This window comes from Muntiacus reevesi, chromosome 12 (assembly GCF_963930625.1).
Source record: "Muntiacus reevesi chromosome 12, mMunRee1.1, whole genome shotgun sequence".
In the NCBI taxonomy this organism is placed as follows: domain Eukaryota; kingdom Metazoa; phylum Chordata; class Mammalia; order Artiodactyla; family Cervidae; genus Muntiacus; species Muntiacus reevesi.
This window is the reverse complement of record NC_089260.1, coordinates 15,072,434-15,092,409: the sequence shown is the minus strand read 5'-3', so window position 1 is coordinate 15,092,409 and position 19,976 is coordinate 15,072,434. Positions and strand designations below refer to the sequence as shown.

At 43.0% G+C, this 19,976-nt stretch overlaps 1 protein-coding gene across 1 annotated transcript in view; it reads left to right on the top strand.

Annotated features, from left to right (window-relative positions):
* The first annotated feature begins 394 nt into the window (after positions 1-394).
* NIPAL2 (NIPA like domain containing 2) overlaps positions 395-19,976 on the top strand; it is a 79,068-nt gene continuing 59,486 nt past the window's right edge. Inside the window, exon 1 of the mRNA XM_065903289.1 lies at positions 395-629. Within this exon, the coding sequence (XP_065759361.1) occupies positions 495-629 (135 nt within the window). The 5' untranslated portion in view covers positions 395-494. The remainder of the gene's footprint in view (positions 630-19,976) is intronic.

The window sequence follows — 19,976 nt, the reverse complement described above, 5'->3', positions numbered from 1 at the left end:
GTGATGGACAGGGAGGCCTGGTGTGCTGCAGTCCATGGGGTCGCAAAGAGTCGGCCACGACCGAGCGACTGAACTGAACTGAATGTCTCCTTTCACTCCTGTTCACTTTAGTTTTAAGTGTTGACTCGGCGCCGCTGGGGTTGGAAGCGCTTTGACCTTGAGCGCATCCCGACCCCGACCGGCGCCGACCCCGCGCGCAGAGAGGGGCTAGTCCTGAGGCCTCTGCGCGCCCAGGCCCGGCCACGCGGAGCTGCGGGCCGAGCCGAGGCGAGCCGCCCCGGGAGGCCGCAGCGCGGGGAGGCCCGCGGGGCACCTGGCGCCGCGCGGGGGCGGGAACCAGGTGGCCCGGGCGCGCCCGCCTCGCCCGGACACCGAGCAGGAAGTGGCTCCGGCGCGGCCTCCGCAGGGCGCGCCTCCTCCGCGGCGCCTGGCGGGTGCGGCCGGGCCGGGAGGCGGCCGGAGCCCGAGCCCCGGCGAGCGGGCAGCGAGCGCTCATGGCGGCGCCGGCGCCCGGGGACTCCCGGGCCGCCGCCTCGGCCGTCCTGGACGAGCTGGCTCGGAACTTCACGTACGGGGCGCGGGGCGCCGGCAATGGCTCCCTGTCGGGCGCGTGGTACCGCCGGAACCAGGTAAGGGCCGGCCGCCCCGCCGCCCGGTGGGGACCGGGTTGGGGCCGCCCTCCGGCCGACGGTCCCTCTGCCCACGTGGGCAGAGCTGACACGCAGTTTCCACACGTGGACCTCACTGCCCCGCGTTCGGGAGAGCGGGGAAGCCCTGGGCAGCCGCCCCCGGGAGTGGGTCACACAGGCCGGCGGTTCTGGGCCTCTGTGTCCCCAGACATGCCGCCTCTCCAGCCTGAATTCACCCGCCCTGTTCTCCCAGATGGACTCTAAGGCGTGTAGGGGCAAACCTCCTCCACCCATATTCACCCCCAGGATCGTTTCGCAGTTGAAAACGTGAGTGAGACTGTATTCTCAGAATCGGAGAACTGGTTCAAGGCCGCCAGATAGCACCTCTGTGCAGATGCTCTGAGCGTGACTGTGTGTGTGTCCCCAGTGTGTAAGCTCAGCTCCTTCCATTTCCGCACGAGGAACACTGACATTCTCACGTTGCAGTTGCCAGACTCTCTCCTTGCTCACAGACCCTGTGGGAAAACGTCGTCAGCCTCAACAACGCCCATGTACGCTGGAAACACACATTTAACAAGATCAAAGGGGGTTGGAGCTGCCCATTTATTTCAGGCTTGGTTTAAGAGCAGGAGGGGGAAAAAAAAAAAAAAAAAAAGTCCTTCCTCTAGCCACATTTATATTCTTTCAGGAAAGAGCAAGTGATCTTGATATGGTGGATTATTCCAGGCTCCCTTCTGTTTTCATAATGTGTTACTTTGTTCTTGTTCTTTAACAAATCAATAGGTCTTTTTATTTTACAACAGTGTAATTATAAAATATCTGTTGTTGGTCTAAATCAGGGGCTTTAACCACTAATCAAACACCTGGAAGCCTTTATGCTTGCCAAGTGTTTTGAATGTTAGTTTCTGAAATGTTAGAATTTTGTTTTCAAAAATTTAATCCAGAAGATTATTTACTTATATAAAGACAATAAACGTGCCCACCTTATTAGTTTTCAACAGAGAAGAGAATGTCACTTTGAGTGTGTTTTACCACAAAACATACTAAAACAGGAAAAATGAGAGGACACTAAAGCTGTTAGATTCCATTTCTCCTTCCTTCTACCAAGACTTACAAAGACTGCTTTTCATGGGAAGTTCTTTGAGCATATCTGTTATACTATGCTTATGCTAGCTTATGTTATAAAGCATATTATAATATGCTAATGCTAGAAGCAGTCCCAATAAAAGTTGACTGATTTTTTTTTTCTTTTTGGTAAAGGAATTAAAGAGGTAGTAAATGTGACCTGAGATGGCATCATCCAAAACAGGAGAAATCATTGTTTGCAGAGCGGAAACCTCTGTAGACATTAGTTTTCTTTAATGCTTCCTGGAATTCAAGATCGTCTTGGCTCTCTGACACCAAACATAGCTTATCATGTGACGTAAATGTGAAAACTTAACTTTATGTTTGCAAGGCTTAACTTGCCTTTGACAGTATAGGTTTGTACAAGTTAGAAAGAGTGTATCAGGAATATGCTAATTGCAACTACTCAGCTGACACCTGAACCATAGCTAGTTTGAGATAAGACTGTTTCAACTTTTCCTATTATTATGCAGATTTAGGCTATCTTATAAGATTGTGGTATTTTATTGATTGCATTTGTTTTTAAGCAAAAGTAAAACTTGAATTTAAAAAATTCATTCAGCAAACATTTTATTGAGTGCCTTTTGTGCTGAGCAGGCCAGTAGAAATAAAATGGAATCTAATTTTTCTTTTCTTTTTGGACATTAACTGATTATGTACTGTGCTTAAGTTGCTCAGTCGTGTCCAACTCTTCGTGATCCCATAGACTGTAGCCACCAAGTTCCTCTGTCCATGGGGATTCTCCAGGCAAGAATACTGGAGTGAGTTGCCATGCCCTCCTCCAGGGGATCTTCCCAACCCAGGGACTGAACCCAGGTCTCCCACATTGTAGGTGGATTCTTTACTATCTGAGCCAGGAGGGAAGCCCTAACTGATTATAGATAGCTGCAAATGGGAGTGGCTTCAAGAAAACAAAATAAGGGATATAAGTTTAGGACTTCCACACTCAAAGTTAACCTTGACTACTGGATGGTGGTTTAGTCGCTAAGTCGTGTCCGACTGGTGACCCCATGGACTATAGCCCACCAAGCTCCTCCCTCCATGGGATTTCCCAGGCAAGAATACTGGAGTGGGTTGCCATTTCCTTCTCTGGGGGATCTTCCCAACCCAGGGATCGAACTCTGGTCTCCTGCATTGCAAGCAGTACTCCTGCCTTGCTGGCAGATTCTTTACTGAGTGAGCCACCGGGGAAGCCCTGATTACTGGATAGCCAGAGTTTAGTAAATTTTATTACTACTGAAATATTTGGACAGTATCTGTTCAGTGATACTCAGCTCTCTGTGTTTTTTCCAAGAGATAACCATCAGATCTGATAAATTAACCTTACTCACAGAAAAAGAGCAACTTCCCTGAAACACATTTCAGGTGACAGATGAATATTTAACAGTGCCTTCTTAGAATCAGTGGCATCTAAGGCAAAGATGTGAGTGGTTTTAGAGGAAGAAATCCCCAAACAAGTAATAAGTAGGAGTTCAGTGGGGAAAGTGTTCTAGGGAATCAGGGAAACAAGACTTTTGCCCAATCTGCATTACTTAGGCATCTGCCTATATAAGTATAAATCCAACTAAGTTCTGCAAAGGTATTTTCTTTATGTTTGATCCACAAGTTTTCAGTATAAAAAGATAATGCTCGTAAGATGATTATTGAACTCCCCACTTTGTACAAAGCACTGTGGAATATTCAACATAGTCTTTTGACTCAAACTCTTCCTTCCTTCTTGTTATTAGATGCTTGGGGAAACAAGCTATTTAGGTAACTCTAAATAAAGCAAGGCAGTGTGTTTTAAGTGTCATGTGAGGGATATAAAGTCCTTTGGGAATTCAGAACAAGGTGGCTTTCAGCAGGGGCCATCAGGAATGTTTTCCAGAGAGGTGCTGTTTGTGGACACTTAAAGACAGAGTTTCATTAATGAGAGTACACAGATGGAAGGCACTCCAAGAGAAAGTCTGGAGATGAAGGAGCATCCCACGTGGTCTGGACAGGTGCCCTTCTGAACATCTTTGTACGTAGAGTAGAAGTCAGTGGCCATTCTGGTTGCAGTGGAAAACTGACAGTGACTGGAAAGTGGAAGGACAGTTTCAGGTCTTACATCGCGACATGAGTTGCCTTGAAGGACAGTGGGTTAAGATGTTTGGACTCTATCCGGTAGACAGTGGGGAGCCATTGAAGGTTGTTTTGTGAACAGGGAGTGAAGCAATCAAAGCAAATGCTGCTGCTGCTGCTTCTAAGTCACTTCGGTCGTGTCTGACTCTGTGTGACCCCATAGACGGCAGCCCACCAGGCTCCTCTGTCCCTGGGATTCTCCAGGCAAGAATATTGGAGTGGGTTGCCGTTTCCTTCTCCCAAAGCAAATGAAAGACATTTGAATTAGAGTTAACATTGTGAAGGAGCCTCACACAGGCCAACTGTGGACTGAATCCAGCCTGTAGATGTGTCTTGTGTCAAACTGCACAGAGGTTTAAAAATGTTTAATACATTGCCAACATTTAAAAAATGAGTATGTAAGGTTTCAAATTTCCATGATCTTTTTAAACATCAGAAGTGCTAGCAACTTGGCCCTCTTCCCCACATGATAACTGTGAGGGGGAGTTCACAGCTCAGAACATCTGTGCTCCCCACTTGGGCTGTCTTCTCTTTTACCTACTGACCCCTGTAGGCACTTAATTTGCAAAAAGCGTCAGAGGCTGTTGTCTAGTTTCTGCTGTCAACTAGCTCAGTGCCTGTAGGCAAGTCACACTGGGCTTCAGTTTCCCTTGCTGGGAAACTTGGGCTTAGAATGAAAGATCCACAGTCTTTTTCATGTTATCTGGTTGAATAAATAAGTGCCAATCCAGCAAGGCTGTAGAGGGAATGGACAGGAAAGGATGAACGTGGGAAATATTGTAAAGGAGGGGTTTCGTGACTATTTCTTTAAGTTTATGCACGTTGATAAATATCTAAATTCACAAAGATACTGTCAGAAAGGTTTCTTCTGCATAGGGTGAAATGAAGAATTCAGATTTTTTTTAATGTCCGTTGTTTGAACTTTTGATTTTCAATGGCTTGAATTTTTAAAGTCAACATATTTAAAGGAAAATTGATACATCTTGGCAGGGATGAGGGGAATGGAAGAGACTGACATTTGTTATGCATTTGCTATGTGACACTTTATAGCTATTATCTCATTCGAGCCCCCCAACAACCTTGTAAGATACGTATTATCCTCACTGTTCATGTAAGGAAATTTGTGTTAAATAACTTGCCCCCAGATCTTACAGCAAGTAGGTTTAACTGCAGAGCTATTTTTATTCCATGCCTGAAGGCCATTGCTTAGAAACTAAAGCTTGAAAAGAATGTGGTAAGGGAAAATGAATATGGCTTGTCTCGCTGGACTAAAGAAAAATCACATTGGGTTTTATAGTGCCCTTTTATTGATTTTGCTTTGCTACCATTTATCTCTTTTCTGCTGGTCACTGCATCTGATTGTCTCTTAGAGAAGTGTCAAAACTTACAAATAACCACAGGGCGAGGTGGAGGTTACTGGTCCTTTCCATTTCCTTCCCAAGAAAAGCCTCTTTAAATTTTGTTTATACTTATTGACCTCTTTTTTTTTTTTAACCTTCCTTATACAGCCAATGTGGCATTTCCCCTTTACCAGGTTTTATTCAAGATGTATGTACAATATAAGGCAGCAAAAAGGAGGAAGGAAGACATCAATTACCTCAAAGCAACTGTATCAAAGCTTTTTTGACCATTATCATCATCGTAGTCATCCCATGGTCCTTAATTGAGGAACAGATTCTTAATGCTGTCATGAATTTGTCACACCACATGTTTGCATTTAAATCTACCTGTCATTCCCACTCTTTGTGACCCCACAGGCTGTAGCCCACCAGGTTCCTCTGTCCACGGGATTCTCCAGGCAAGAATGCTGAAGTGGGTTGTCGTTTCCTCCTCAGAGGATTTTCCCAACCCAGATATCGAACCCGTATCTCCTGCTTCTCCTGGAGGCAAATTCTCTGCCGCTGAGCCACCAGGGAAGCTGATTCCTATGAACTAGTTATAAAGTTGTATTCATGCAGTCGACTAAGTTCAGGCTGTGGGTAACTTCACCAGTTTATGGGTCTAATGTGGCTCAGTTTCTTCGCAGATCACTTTTACAGGGGAAAAAAAAGGGGGAGAGCAAGGATAGAGATTCTCCTTGCAGATTAAAATGCAACTAGAAGATGTATTAGACAAAAAAAGACAGCCTCCCTTCACAGTGTTCAGGGATGCACACTTATGTGGTGAAACTGTAAGGAAAAGGAAGGGCGTGATTGCCTTGAAGGCAGACCAGGGTTTCCTTGGGGAAGGGAGAGGCTGTGATGGGATGAAGCAAAGGGAAGGCTTTGGGGAGTCACGCCATTTCTATTTCGTGATCTGGATGCTGTTATGAGGGTGTTTGCCTTATAATAATTCATTTTAGTAATTTGTTCATCTATATGATTTTCTTTTCAGTTGCCTGTATCTATTATATTCTACAGTTTAAAAATTTGTAAAAATATTATCAATGCTATGACTGTTCATCTTGCACATTTTATCCAGATAGTGTGGGAAATGGTATGCTGTATTCATTTTGTTTGCTTAGGAGAATTAAGCAATTTCTTTTTAAAGTGTTGGTGATTGTTCAAATTGGCATTTGAGAGTTTACCATGGAAAAGATGACTTGCCTCTAAGCTACCCTTTTTGTTCTAGGATAGGGTGTTTTAAAAAGCTTGGCCTCTTTACTAGATGTGTTGGCAATTTTCTTAATTTCTCCAAATCTTGACTTTCTCTATCGAAATGGTAATAGCAATAACACTACATATCTAATAGGGCTGATGTAGGAATAAAATGAGATAATGTATATCAAATAGTTAGCAGTGCTAGACACACAGAAAGCACAGAATAAACACTAGCTAGGGACTTCCCTGGTAGTCCAGTGGCTAAGACTCCTTGCTTCCAAGGCCCAGGTTCAATCCCTGGTCAGGGAACTAGACCTCACACACCACAACTCAAAGACAGCTAAGACCCGGCACAACCAATTAAAGGAATGTAATCTGCAAAATTGCTGTTTAAAACTAGCTATATTAGAAGTATTAAAATCAACCTATGTTACAGGAAGTATCATAAAATATATATTTATAATGATTAGTCATTATTGAACTTCAGTCAGTTCAGTTGCTCAGTCATGTCCGACTCTTTGCGACCCCATGAACTGCAGCGCACCAGGCTTCCCTGTCAATCACCAACTCCCAGAGTTTATTCAAACTCATGTCCATCGAGTCGCTGACACCATCCAACCATCTCATCCTCTGTCATCCCCTTCTCCTCCTGCCTTCAATTTTCCCCAGCATCAGGGTCTTTTCAAATGAGTCAGTTCTTCACATCAGGTGGGTGAAGTATTGGAGTTTCAGCTTCAACATCAGTCCTTCCAATGAATATTCATTCATTGATTTCCTTTAGGATGTCCTGATTTCCTTTAGGATGGACTGGTTGGATCTTCTTGCAGTTCAAGGGACTCTCAAGAATCTTCTCCAACACCACAGTTCAAAAGCATCAATTCTTCAGTACTCAGCTTTCTTTATAGTCCAACTCTCACATCCATACATGACTACTGGAAAAACCGTAGCTTTGACTAGATGGACCTTTGTTGGCAAAGTAATGTCTCTGCTTTTTAATATGCTGTCTAGGTTGGTCATAGCTTTTCTTCCAAGGAGCAAGTGTCTTTTAATTTCATGACTGCAATCACCATCTGCAGTGATTTTGGAGCCCCCCAAAATAAAGTCTCTCACTGTTTCCATTGTTTCTCCATCTATTTGCCTGAAGTGATGGGACTAGATGCCATGATCTTAGTTTTCTAAATGTTGAGTTTTAAGCCAACTTTTTCACTCTCCTCTTTCACTTTCATCAAGAGGCTCTTTAGTTCTTGTTTGCTTTCTGCTATGAGGGTGGTGTCACTTGCGTATCTGAGGTTATTGATATTTCTCCCGGCAATCTTGATTCCAGCTTGTGCTTCATCCAGCCCATCATTTCTCATGATGTACTCTGCATATAAGTTAAACAAGCACGGTGACAATATACAGCCTTGATGTACTCCTTTCCCAATTTGGAACCTGTCTGTTGTTTCATGTCCAGTTCTGACTGTTGCTTCTTGACCTGCATGCAGATTTCTCAGGAGGCAGGTGAGGTGGTCTGGTCTTCCCCATCTCTTGAAGAATTTCCCACAGTTGTGATGCACACAGTCAGAGGCTTTGGTGTAGTCAATAAATCAGAAGTAGGTGTTTTTCTGGAACTCTCTTGTTTTTCATTGATCCAATGGATGTTGGCAATTTGATTTCTGGTTCCTCTACCTTTTCTAAATCCAGCTTGAACATCTGGAAGTTCACAATTCACGTACTGTTGAAGCCTGGCTTGGAGAATTTTGAGCATTTAACTCATTGCAAATGGAAGTAAGAGAAATCCTGTCAGTTATTTGATGCAACTCTCTTTTCTTTAATCCAGAACCAACTATTTCTCTACCTCCAGTGCCTTCCTCACTCCATTTGATGTTTGCCTCCCCTTCACTCCCCAGACGTAGTCACCTTACAAAACACTTCTTGGTTGCAGTTATTTCCTAGTTGGAATACTTGTCATCTAAGGCAAGTGTACTAAGGCAAGGATTCCTCCCATGTCTTTTGCCGCTTTCCAGACTTCTGGATTGAGGAGGATGGGTGTGTGGCCCTGGAAACAGCTGACAGGATTTGGTGTCAGAAGTGTGATGACATCTCCAGATGCTGACTGTAGCTTAACCAACTAAGGACCAATACTCCAGCTTGGGAAAGCTCATGCTGTGTCAGCGTTAAGACTTAAGTGCTGTTTATTTTAGCTTGGGTTTTTTTGTTTTGGCTTTTTTTTTTTTTCCCTCTAAAGATCCAGTATTCCTCTACCCAGCTGACACCTTTTATAACCAGCCCCATTCTCTTAGATGTAATTCTCTGTTCCATCCAAGAGAATTGCACTTTACATAAAGTCAGAACTCTTCAGCACTCTGTCCTGGTCCACTAGAGTCTCCTAATTGCCCGGAGGCTGGCAGATAACTCTCCACTTCCCCTCTACACAGTTCTCAGCATGTGCACACCTGTGCATTTTCTTCATCTTGTCACTCGGCCCGGACCACGGTCACTCCCAGCGTGGGTCTCCTGTCATCTTTGGCACACGTCAGGAGACACAGAGTAAACACAGGCTTGTGTAAACACAGGCCAGCTCATGTTTAGCCATGAGCTCCACACCTCACCAAATATTGTATTTGTCCTGGCATGACTCCTTCAGAGACCCGCCCTGGTCTTGGTGGGTCGCTCCGAGGTCTGCCAGCAGCCTCAACACTGGTTCCCTGAGCCACCCGCCCACCTCAGCGCCTCTCAAATGGTTTCCCCCTTTCAGTGACTTGGGCCCCCCGCCCGACCTCTGTAGCTTGCGACAGGGGTCGTCTCTCTTCTGGCTTTGGCACTTGGCTTCCCGACCAAGAGCGCTTTGTAAGTTAAGAGGCTTTGGTTGGCGAGTCCCAGGAAACCTAACTTGAACTGGCTTAAATAATAGAGGAAATGAATCAGTCTGGATGACGTGGAAGGCCGGAAGAACTCCGGGTCCACACCAGCCTTGATGCATAGGCTGCAGTCGCATGGCAAACACAGGTTTTCCCTCTCCTCTTCTACTTCTGCCCCTCAGGGCTGTTGATTTCACTTTTTGCAGGCTCACTCCTGTAGCCTTCATCCTTCCTTTTCATTTTCAGGAATGAAAGCTTGACTTTCTCAAGCAATGAAAATCCATTGCCTTTAGTCTGACTGGACAAGGTTAGGCCCATGTCCTTTCCTGACCAGTCGCCAAGGCCCAAAGAACATGAGCCCTTGGAAGGGCTGGATGAAAGAGAGGTCCTGTAGCCAGGATGAGCGGCACTACGTGGCCCTAACAGTGGTGCCCACTGGATAGGCTGGAGTCCCCCTGTGGTTCACTGTCTTCTTGGGCAGCCACCTCTCCCCCCAGCTCATCGGGGACCTTCACTTTCTACATCCTGCTTCAGAGGAGCAGCCCCAGAAAAGTCACCCCAGTGGAGCCTGCCTTGCCATTCTGTGTGAACCAGAGCAGTAATCTCCTTAAAAGCTTAGTTATAGGATCAGTTTCTGAAATATTTTTCTTAGCGTCAACTCTAAGCTGTGACTTATCTCTAAATTCTACACTTATGCCCCTGCTCATGCTCTCTCCCCCAAGAGGAACTTCTAGAATAGCCTCTTGTTTTTCTGCGGACAAAGAAGTCAGAGGCTATCCACTGGCAAAAGCAGTATCTCAGGCTTGCCTCTACCTGCTTAGTGATATCTTTACTGTCAACAGCCACCTCTTCAGAAGGTATGAGCCTCCTAAAAGTTTAGTGGATTTAGGTGAAGTAGGTGTGGTATGTTAGTGCAATGATGTACGGAGTCCTAGAAGCCACGTCAGCATTGCTGATAATGTCATTCAAGGTTGAGGTCAGTCCTGTGAATTCTGGGAGGTCTTTATTTCTTCTTCAGCCTCTGGACTTGCAGGGCTCTGATTGTTCCGGGGCAATTTGGGAGACAGTGATACTCTGTTCCCTCATTACAGCCCACACTGAGTTTGATCAGCTAGTCAACAGTGACAGCCCAAATGCAGCCAACATTCCACTCAGTAAAAATCACAAGTAGAAAGCCCTTCTCAAGAGTATTGGGCAGTGATATCAGAGAAATTGGACACATGGACTCTATCCTCAAACTAGCCATATATGGGGTGTGATATGCGTAAATTCGATCACATATCCATTATACAGGGCTTCCCTGGTTGCTCAGCTGGTAAAGAATCTGCCTGCAATGTGGGAGACCCCAGTTCGATTTCTGGGTCAGGAAGACCCCCTGGAGGAGGGCATGGCAACCCATTCCAGTATTCTTGCCAGGAGAATCCCCATGGACAGTGGAGCCTGGCGGGCTACAGTCCCTGGGGTCGCAGAGAGTTGGACACGACTGAGCAACTAAGCGCAGCACAGTGCATACATTATACGGGGGCTTCCCAGGTGGTATTCGTGGTAACGGACCTGCCTGTCAATGCGGGAGACATCAGAGGCACAGGTTTGAGTCCTGGGCAGATAGGTCCCCTGCAGGAGGGCACGGCAACCCACTCCAGAACTCTTGTCAGGAGAATCCCATGGACAGAGGAGCCTGGAGAGTTACAGTCCATGGGGTCACAAAGAGTCACACACAACTGAAGCGACTTAGCACACACACAGGCATACATTATACAATGTACAATGTGTGTGTGTGAAAGATATAGACAGAGAATGAGAATGCATTAGAAATACTTGAAAAACCACAGTTGAAGGACTGGTGTGAAGCTGCCCTTGCTTATACAATCTGATGGACTCCTTCCATTGTGCTTCCAGGACTCACATAGGACAGTTACATAATTTTAAGTGAAGCGAGCCAAAGCAGAAGAGGAAACAGTGTGAAGTGCCTTTGGATGTGACTGCCTGAGTCACAGCAGTGGAGAAACGAGTGGTTCTTTGTGAACAAGGTACAGGTGGACCTCATGTTACAAGCGGCGGCCACAGCCGTGAAGTTGAGAATAGTTCTGAGTTACATAAACAGCATTTTATTAGACTTTTGAACTGTGCTTGCAGACCCAAATCACAGTCACCATCGATGAGTTTTTTGGGTATCAGAGGTGGGTTGACCATAAGGTGGGTTGGGACCTGTTTGCTGGACCAGTGGGATGTGAGAATTTTGCCGGGAAAGGGGAGCTTGGGGTTAGGGGAATCTATTTGATTATGAGTACTGGCCCTTTAGAGGCAATGGAGTGTCCAAGTCACAGTGTCCCAGAGGAGAAAATCTGCACTTGATTCCTGCCTTGAAGTCAGAAAGATCTGATCTGGTGGGTGGAGAGGGCTGCAGGAGTCTCGGGCAGATGCGTGTCAGTAAGAGGCAGTGTCACAATCCCTCCCCCATATTGAGGCAAAAACTCACCCAGGGGCTGGGGCCTGACATAGACAGTGAAGTTTAGTCTCCAGGAAGATGGAGCTGGCAAAATACAGCCCAAGTTCAAGGCCGGCATTGCTCTCAAAAGGGTCATGTACTCTTGAAACCCAATCAGGTTCAGGGGAAAGAGCTGTAATTCAGCGAGCTCCCAGGTGTTCCCGCTCAAGGGCAGAAGCCTCTCGCACACCCTGGGATTTCCCTGCAAAAGGCAGCCGGCAATCCTGCTTCTTTGAAAACAAAGAATGACCGATTTTATTAAATTATTATTAAGAATATGTTCTTGGAAAATTTGAAAGTTATGGGACCTCATATTGATCTGGATGCAAACAATAGCATTCTTTGTGTTTAGCATGTCAGCCCTTGTTTCAAAGATCCCCTTTCCAATGTTAAACAGGATTGATTTGTTTTGTAATAGACCCAAGTTTAAGATTTCCTTAAGTGATATCTCACCTTTCTTGACTATTGTTCTCCTTTTAATAAAGTGTTAAAAGCCCCCAAAGGATGTCTTATTAAGTTTTTCCCATAAATTTGTTCTGCTGCAACTTAAATTTCTCAAAAACAACAAACATGGTGGCTTAGTAAGCTAAGTAAGGCTTACCGTTAATGGAGTTCAGTTTTTTAAGATAGTGAATGTACAATTATGTAAGTAAATGTGTTCCCAAGTAAAAGACAAAATGTAACAGTGCTTAATTGTATGGGAAGGCAGTATGTTGGGCTTTTCTGCCTAGGTTTTTAAAGTTGATTAAAAATTGGCATAGAACAGCTTGTAGAATAGCAACGATACACTATGTTTTGTAACCCTGACCTTTGCTGTTGGCTTTGAATCACCAGATTTGGATCCAATACTATGAGACTTTCTCAGGATAGAAAGGCAATAACCTTATGGCATACAAAAACCAAGATAGCAAGTTAAAAATCTCTTCTGGAATGAAATTTTTTCTTTCTTCATTTTCACGTATGGGATTATAGCTTTAACTTAGTTTGGGTTAGTATTGCAGACAACGCAATTTTCTCTGAGGGCAAAGGAGATTAGGGGTCCAACCCATTCGGCATTCTAAAAAGCATTACGTATTTCCATCGTTTGCTGCCATGAATATGAATATTGTTTCTTCATGGCCCTGTTGTAGTAAACTCTCCATGTTTACCTTCCTTCTTCTGAGATCCCAAAGTGTCTCCTAACTGGTTTTCCTGTTCTCTGGTCTTGCTCCCTCCCAGTCCATCCTCCACACTGCACCAGGATGTCTTCTAAATGTCTCCTTTGAGCCTATCCTTCTCTGGTTTAGCATCCTTCATGTTGTAGCACCACCTGCAGGCCCATGGCGTAAAAAGGCTGCTGCCTGCCCCTCCAGTCCAGCTATGCTGGAGTCATGCCAGTGTAATTAAGATAAAGATTTGAGACAGGAAGATTATCCTGGATTATCTGGATGAACCCTAAATGCCATTACATGTTATTTTTTTTCTTTTTTTATGAGAGGGAGACACAGGGAGATTTTCCATGGAAGAGGAAGGCAATGCGGCCACAGAAACAGGGGTTAGAGTGATGCAACCCTAAACCAAGGATGTGCCAGCAGCCACCAGAAACTGGGGGAGGCGAGGAAGAGATTCTCTGCTAGAAACTCTAGAGGGAGTGTGGCCCTGCCATCTTGATTTCAGCCCAATGAAATTGATTTGCAGCTTCCAGGCTCCAGAACCGTGAGAGTAAATTCCTGTTGTTTTAAGCCCCCAGGTTTATGCTGATTTGTTACAGCAGCCTCAGGAAGCTAATGTACTCTCCAATCTCGGCAGACTTGTTCTCTGTCCCTTCTCTTCGTATGGGTTCTAGAGAGTACCTCTATCTAGTTTCACAGGTGGTAGGTGGGGGGCTTCCCTCTTAGCTCACTCAGTAAAGAATCTGCAATGCAGGAGACCTGGGTTCGATTCCTGTGTCGGGAAGATTCCGTAGAGAAGGAAATGGCAACCCACTCCAATATTCTTGCCTGGAGAATCCCATGGACAGAGGAGCCCGGCGGGCTACAGTCCATGGAGTCCCAAGAGTTGGACACAACTTAGCAACCAAACCGCCACCAGGCTGTTACTGGGCTTCCCAGGTGGCGTTAGTGGTAAAGAACCCACCTGCCAATGCAGGAGACGTAAGATGTGGGTTTAATCCCTGGGTCAGGAAGATCCCCTGGAGGAGGAAGTGGCAACCCAACCCAGTGCTCTTGCCTGGAGAATCCCACGGACAGAGGAGCCTGGTGGGCTGCAGTCCACAAGGTCACAAAGAGTCGGACACGACGAAGCCATCTGTTACTGGTCACTTTTACTACCTCTTCTGAGCTTCTCGAGGATTCTTTGCATCCTTTGTTCCTGAAATAGGACCTAATATTTACTAGTTGCTAGATAAATACCAAATGGGTTCATGACTGAGCACATAGCCTCTGATGTGGACTTCGTCTCCCCTATCCACCATCCTCTCTGTGATCACTTCCATTTCATGTCTTTTTCCTCCACTTTGCGTATTTTTCCCAACCAGTGTCTACATGTGGGTTTTTTGTTTTTTTTTTTTTCATTTATTTTATTAGTTGGAGGCTAATTACTTTACAATATTGTAGTGGTTTTTGCCATACATTGATATGAATCCGCCATGGGTGTACATGTGTTCCCCATCCTGAACCCCCCTCCCGCCTCCCTCCCCATCCCACCCGTCTGGGTCATCCCGGTGCACCAGTCCTGAGCACTTGTCTCATGCATCCAACGACTGGCGATCTGTTTCACACTTGACAATATACATGTTTCAATGCTATTCTCTCAGCTCATCCCACCCTCGCCTACATGTGGTTTTAAGTTGTGCAGTGGTCTTATTTTTCTCATTTATCTCTTTCCTTAGTTCAGTCAGCTTCCTATTTATTTCTCGCTTTTTTTTTCTTTCTTTGTTATCATCTCCTCTTTTACCTCTTTTAAAGTGAACCCATATTGTCTTTAAAAAATTGATTGAACCTCTAAAGCAGATTTTTTTTAACTTCTTAGTTTGGAATTTTTCCAACCTATAGAAAACTCAGAAGAATAATATAGTAAACACCACATGTCTTCATCTGGAGATTCACTTGTTAACACTGTACCACATTTGTTTGTTCTTGCTCATTCTCTTTGTCTCTCCCTCTCTCTTCCTGTTTTTTATTTATATTGTCACGTATCATTTGAAAGTAGATTGCACACATTATGAATCTTTACTCGTGCAAATTTAAGGATGTATCATGAAGACTTTGGATGTCCTCCTATCCCCTCCCAACTTTCTGGAAGTAGGATTGCACTTGTTTACTAGGTGCAAATACGAAACCACCCCAGCTCATTCCTGAGTTTCCTGTGAGATGAGATGAACTGAATACTCATTTCTCAGGCATATCATCCCCTTTTAGGTTCAGGTTCTATAAGATCACTCCTTCGGTGATTAGTTGACTTAAATCACTTAACCTGTGATATTTCCCATACTAAAAACTGGATCTCTCCTTTCCATGTTCAAGGATATTTTACTGCCTGGAACAGGAGATAGCATTATTCTAGCTGTTAGTTAAATATGACTATTACAGTGTTCAAAACTAGCTCTGAATCTATGGTTCTTTTGAACCATATACTGGCTCCACCAGGGTCTGATTCTGAATTTATGTTTTGAAGGCAGCGCCAGAGACTGGAACAGACTATGACCAATTCCACACGTCCCTATTATCATATCCCATCACCATCTGGCCAAACTCCTCCACCCATGGTTATAGGTCAGTAACTTTATGTGGAATATCTAAAGACCATTCTGGCACCAAAAGTAGGATAGAAGATTGTTATTCCAAATAAAACAAAAACATCCTGAGTACTTACTAGTGCTGATATTTTAAAGCTCATTCTCCAGAAATTTTTGCTGTGGCTCCCACCATCTCTTTGCCAAGACATCCTGGAAAAGCCAGACCTTAAGCTGCAGTAGTGACAGGAGTGAACCCTACAAAAAGAAAGGGCATCTTTCTGTGTTTCTGATCTGCACTTGTAATTGCATTGTTAAGATGTTGAGCCACCTTTGCTTCTATTGTCTTTGCTTTAGTTTATGTGCACTGGGAAAAAGAAACAGATTCTGCTAAGTTTAAAATTGCAGTGAATGAACATTAACTAGCCAGACAGTTAGCTATTGCAGTCTGTGAAGAAACGGTGATTCAGACGTGAGCTGGGTGCCTGGGGCCAAAATTGGCCTGGTATCTATCTAACTGTGTGACTTTGTGCAAGTCACTTTCCTTCTCCAGCTCTCTGTTCTCTTTCCTGACCACCAGTCTCCAGATCAACAGGGAGGGGAGAAAAGGGGGTTGGGAGAGGAGAGGAATCTAAGCTTCCATTAATTCTAGTATGCTGGAAGGCAGATAGCACTCTGAATAAAGTAATGAAGTAAACTAGATGTCTCTTAATTTAAGTGGCAAGTTTATAAGGGCTGCTCGCTATATGCAAATGACACCACTGATTTCTGATGAGAATTCTGTAATCATTAAAGCACATTTACCAGAGCCTCTAATTGGAAACAGCATTTCGCAGTGCTTACCTCAAGTTATTCTATGTCCTTGAAGGTAACTAAACCACCTTTTCTGGGGAAACATTACAAATTTGAACCTCCCCATCTCAACCAATTAGGGACATTAATGAGGATTTGCTGAATTACTACTATTTACAGGTATGTGTCAAATGAATTTAATGAGTATGCAATTAACCTTTAATAACTAGGTAAACTTTCAGAAAAACAAAGAATAAGATATACTAGTTTATACTATGCACAGGCATACCTCTAAGCTATTGCAGTTTCAGTTCAAGGCCACTGCAATAAGGCAAGTATTGCAACAAAGTGAGTCACATGAATTTTTGGTTTCCCAGCATGTAAAAGTAATGTTTACACTTGCATAGTCTATCGAATGTGCAATTATATTGCATTTTGCATTGTGTCTAAAAAAAAAGAAAAAGCAGTGTACATACCTTAATAATTTATTGCCGGGACTTCCCTGATGTTCCGTTGGTTAAGATGCCATGCTTCCAGTGCAGAGGGCCTGGGTTTGATCCCTGGTCAAGGAACTAGATCCTGCATGTTATAACTAAGACCTGGCACAGCCAACTAAATTAAAAACAAACAAACAAAATATATATATATATATTTTATTGCTAAGAAATGCTAGCCATCATCTGAGCCTTCAGTGAGTCATAATCTTTTTGCAATAGTAACATCAAATATCACTGATCACAGATAATCATAACAACAAATACTATGATAATGAAAAAGTTTGAAGTATTGCAAGAATTACCAAAATGTGATACAGAGACACGAAGTGAGCAATACTGTTGGAGAAGAGGTGCTGAAGGACTTACTCAGTGCAGAGTTGCCACAAACCTTCAATTTGTATAAAATGCTTATCTGTGAGGCACAATAAAGTGAAGCACAAGGAATGAAGTCTATCTCTATTAGCAGGAAGCTGTTTCTGATACCTGCTTTATACCTATATATGTCAGTAGATATGAAATAACTAGATTTTAGAAGACAGCAGGCAGCTTTCTATTGCACACAAGTGGACCCTTAATTGTTGAAATCTGAATTCTGGGACAAGCTTTTTTTCTCATGAAACTGAGTGTTTTCTGAATTCGAACCCCAGTTGATTATAACGTACTCCGTTTGAGATCTTTCTAAGGCCAGAGGTCAAAATTTACTATTTCTAGACAGTCTTTAATCAATCTGAGAGCAGTTAAGTTCAAATAGCCTTCAGTAAACAACTTCTCTGTGCCAGATACCTGTGCTAGTTGTTAGGGTTACAAAGATGAGTTGGTAAGTCACAGCTCTGTCCTCAAGGAGCTGATAGTCTAGAGGGAAAATATACCTGTAAAGAATAATTATAGGGACTTCCCTGCTGGTCCAGTGGTTAAGAATCTGCCTTGCAGTGTAGGGGATGGGTTTCAATCCTTGGTCAGGAACTGAGATCCCACCTGCCATGGAGCAACTAAGCCCACGCCACAGCTAGAGAGCCTGTGTGTGGCAACAAAAGGTCCCACAGGACGCAGCTAATACCCAGTCAGTTCAGCTCAGTTCAGTCGCTCAGTCCTGTCCGACTCTTTGCAACCCCATGGACTGCAGCACGCCAGGCCTCCCTGTCCATCACCAACTCCTGGAGCTTACTCAAACTGATGTCCATTGAGTCGGTGACACCATCCCACCATCTCATCCTCTGTCGTCCCCTTCTCCTCCCACCTTCAGTCTTTCCCAGGATCAGGGTCTTTTCAAATGAGTCAGCTCTTTGCATCAGGCGGCCAAAGTATTGGAGTTTCAACTTCACCATCAGTCCTTCCAATGAATATTCAGGACTGATTTCCTTTAGGATGAACTGGTTGAGTCTCCTTGCAGTCCAAGGGACTCTCAAGAGTCTTCTTCAACACCACAGTTAAAAAAACATCAATTCTTCAGCACTCAGCTTTCTTAATAGTCCAACAACACAACCAAATAAATATTTTGTAAAGATAATGATTATAATACAGCTTAATATATGCACTGATGATGTGTATATTCTGACCTGAAAGGGAGGTCAGAAATACTGAACTTGAAGATACATCTGAGGAACTTATCCATAATTCAGTACAAAGAGATAAGAGTCAAAAATATGAGAGCTATTTTAGGAAAAAAAGAATTAAAAAGTCTAACATACTTGTAAGAGGAGTTCCACATGGAAAGGGATAGAGAGACCATAGATATTGGATTGTAGTTGTGTAAAATGTTAACATCGAGGGGAAGGCTAGAGGAAGAGTGCATAGACCTACCTTGACATTTCTTTATAGCCTACTGTGAATCCATAGCTATTTCAAAATTGAAAGTTAAAAACATTTAACAGTAGTTACTAACAGAATATAAATAAGATATGCAACTTCCCTGGCCAGAAGAATAGGCGAAAGAAAAGAATAAAGAAAACTCAGTCATTTCAACAGGATTCAGGAAAAGAGAAATTAGAAAGCAAAATTTAAAAAGATAACTGCAAAAACATAAATGATGTCGAAATAAATGAAAATATGTTTATAGTCACAATAAACAAAATGGACTCACCTCCCCATTTCACAGAATGTGTCAGGGTTTTTTTTAATCCAGTTATTTTCTGTGTATTAGAGATGACTAAAATATGACACAGAAATGTTAAAGTGATGTGGAAAATGGCAAATATCAAAAGAAAGTAACTATATTAATATCAGCTAAAATAGATTTTAAAGAAAAAACATTGAGATTAATACTTAATGATAAAAGGAACAATCAGCTACAATGATAAAACAGTCTTGAACCTGTATACACCTGGCACTATGGTCTTAAAAATATAAAACAAAGCTTAATAGATTTAAAAGGGAAAATGGGTAAGTACACATTTGAGTGTATTTTTAAAATACCTCCCTAGGTAATTAATAAACAATCCAAAATTTAGTAAGAATAGGAAATATTTGAGCAATGAATTAATGGAGATAGATGAATAGATAGAATATATAAAATATATTAACTCAACTATTAAGTACTTTTTTTTCAAACATACATGGAGCACTTCTTGACCCTACACCAGCCCTACACCAGCCAGTCACAAATTTTAATTTACACTGTATAATAGGTGAAAGGCAAATGTTAATTTATATACAGCATGTTTTCTGCCCACAACTCAGTAAAATTAGAAATTAGTAATAAAGTGATCAACACCCCATTCATTTAGAAATATTGAAAAACACACCTTTGAATAATATAGGCTCAGATTAAAATAAGATGATCATGAAATATTTAGAACTCAATGCCAGTGAAAACTGTGGATACCAAAGCTATGCAGGTGGGAAATCAGAAGGTATCCTTAGAAATGAGTAGCCCTATTTGCATATATCACTGGATAGAAAGAAGCAGAAAAAGCTAATGAGTTGAGTTCAAATGAAGAAGACAAAAAAAGAAAAATTGAGTAAACAAAATAAAGATAATTAAATCAAGGAAGGAAAGAAATATATTTATGTCAGCTTCATAAAAACAGTCATTCATCTCTGGGAGGGAGAAGAGACTGAAGTAGAGCTAGTTACATTTGTAGCATTTTATTTTTTTGGACAAAAAAAGTAAATGCCTGTGTTTTTATTTTTATTTATTTATTTTTTAATGCCTGTGTTTTTTAAACAACTTTATTGAAATATAATTCACATATCATTTAATCTACTCATTTAA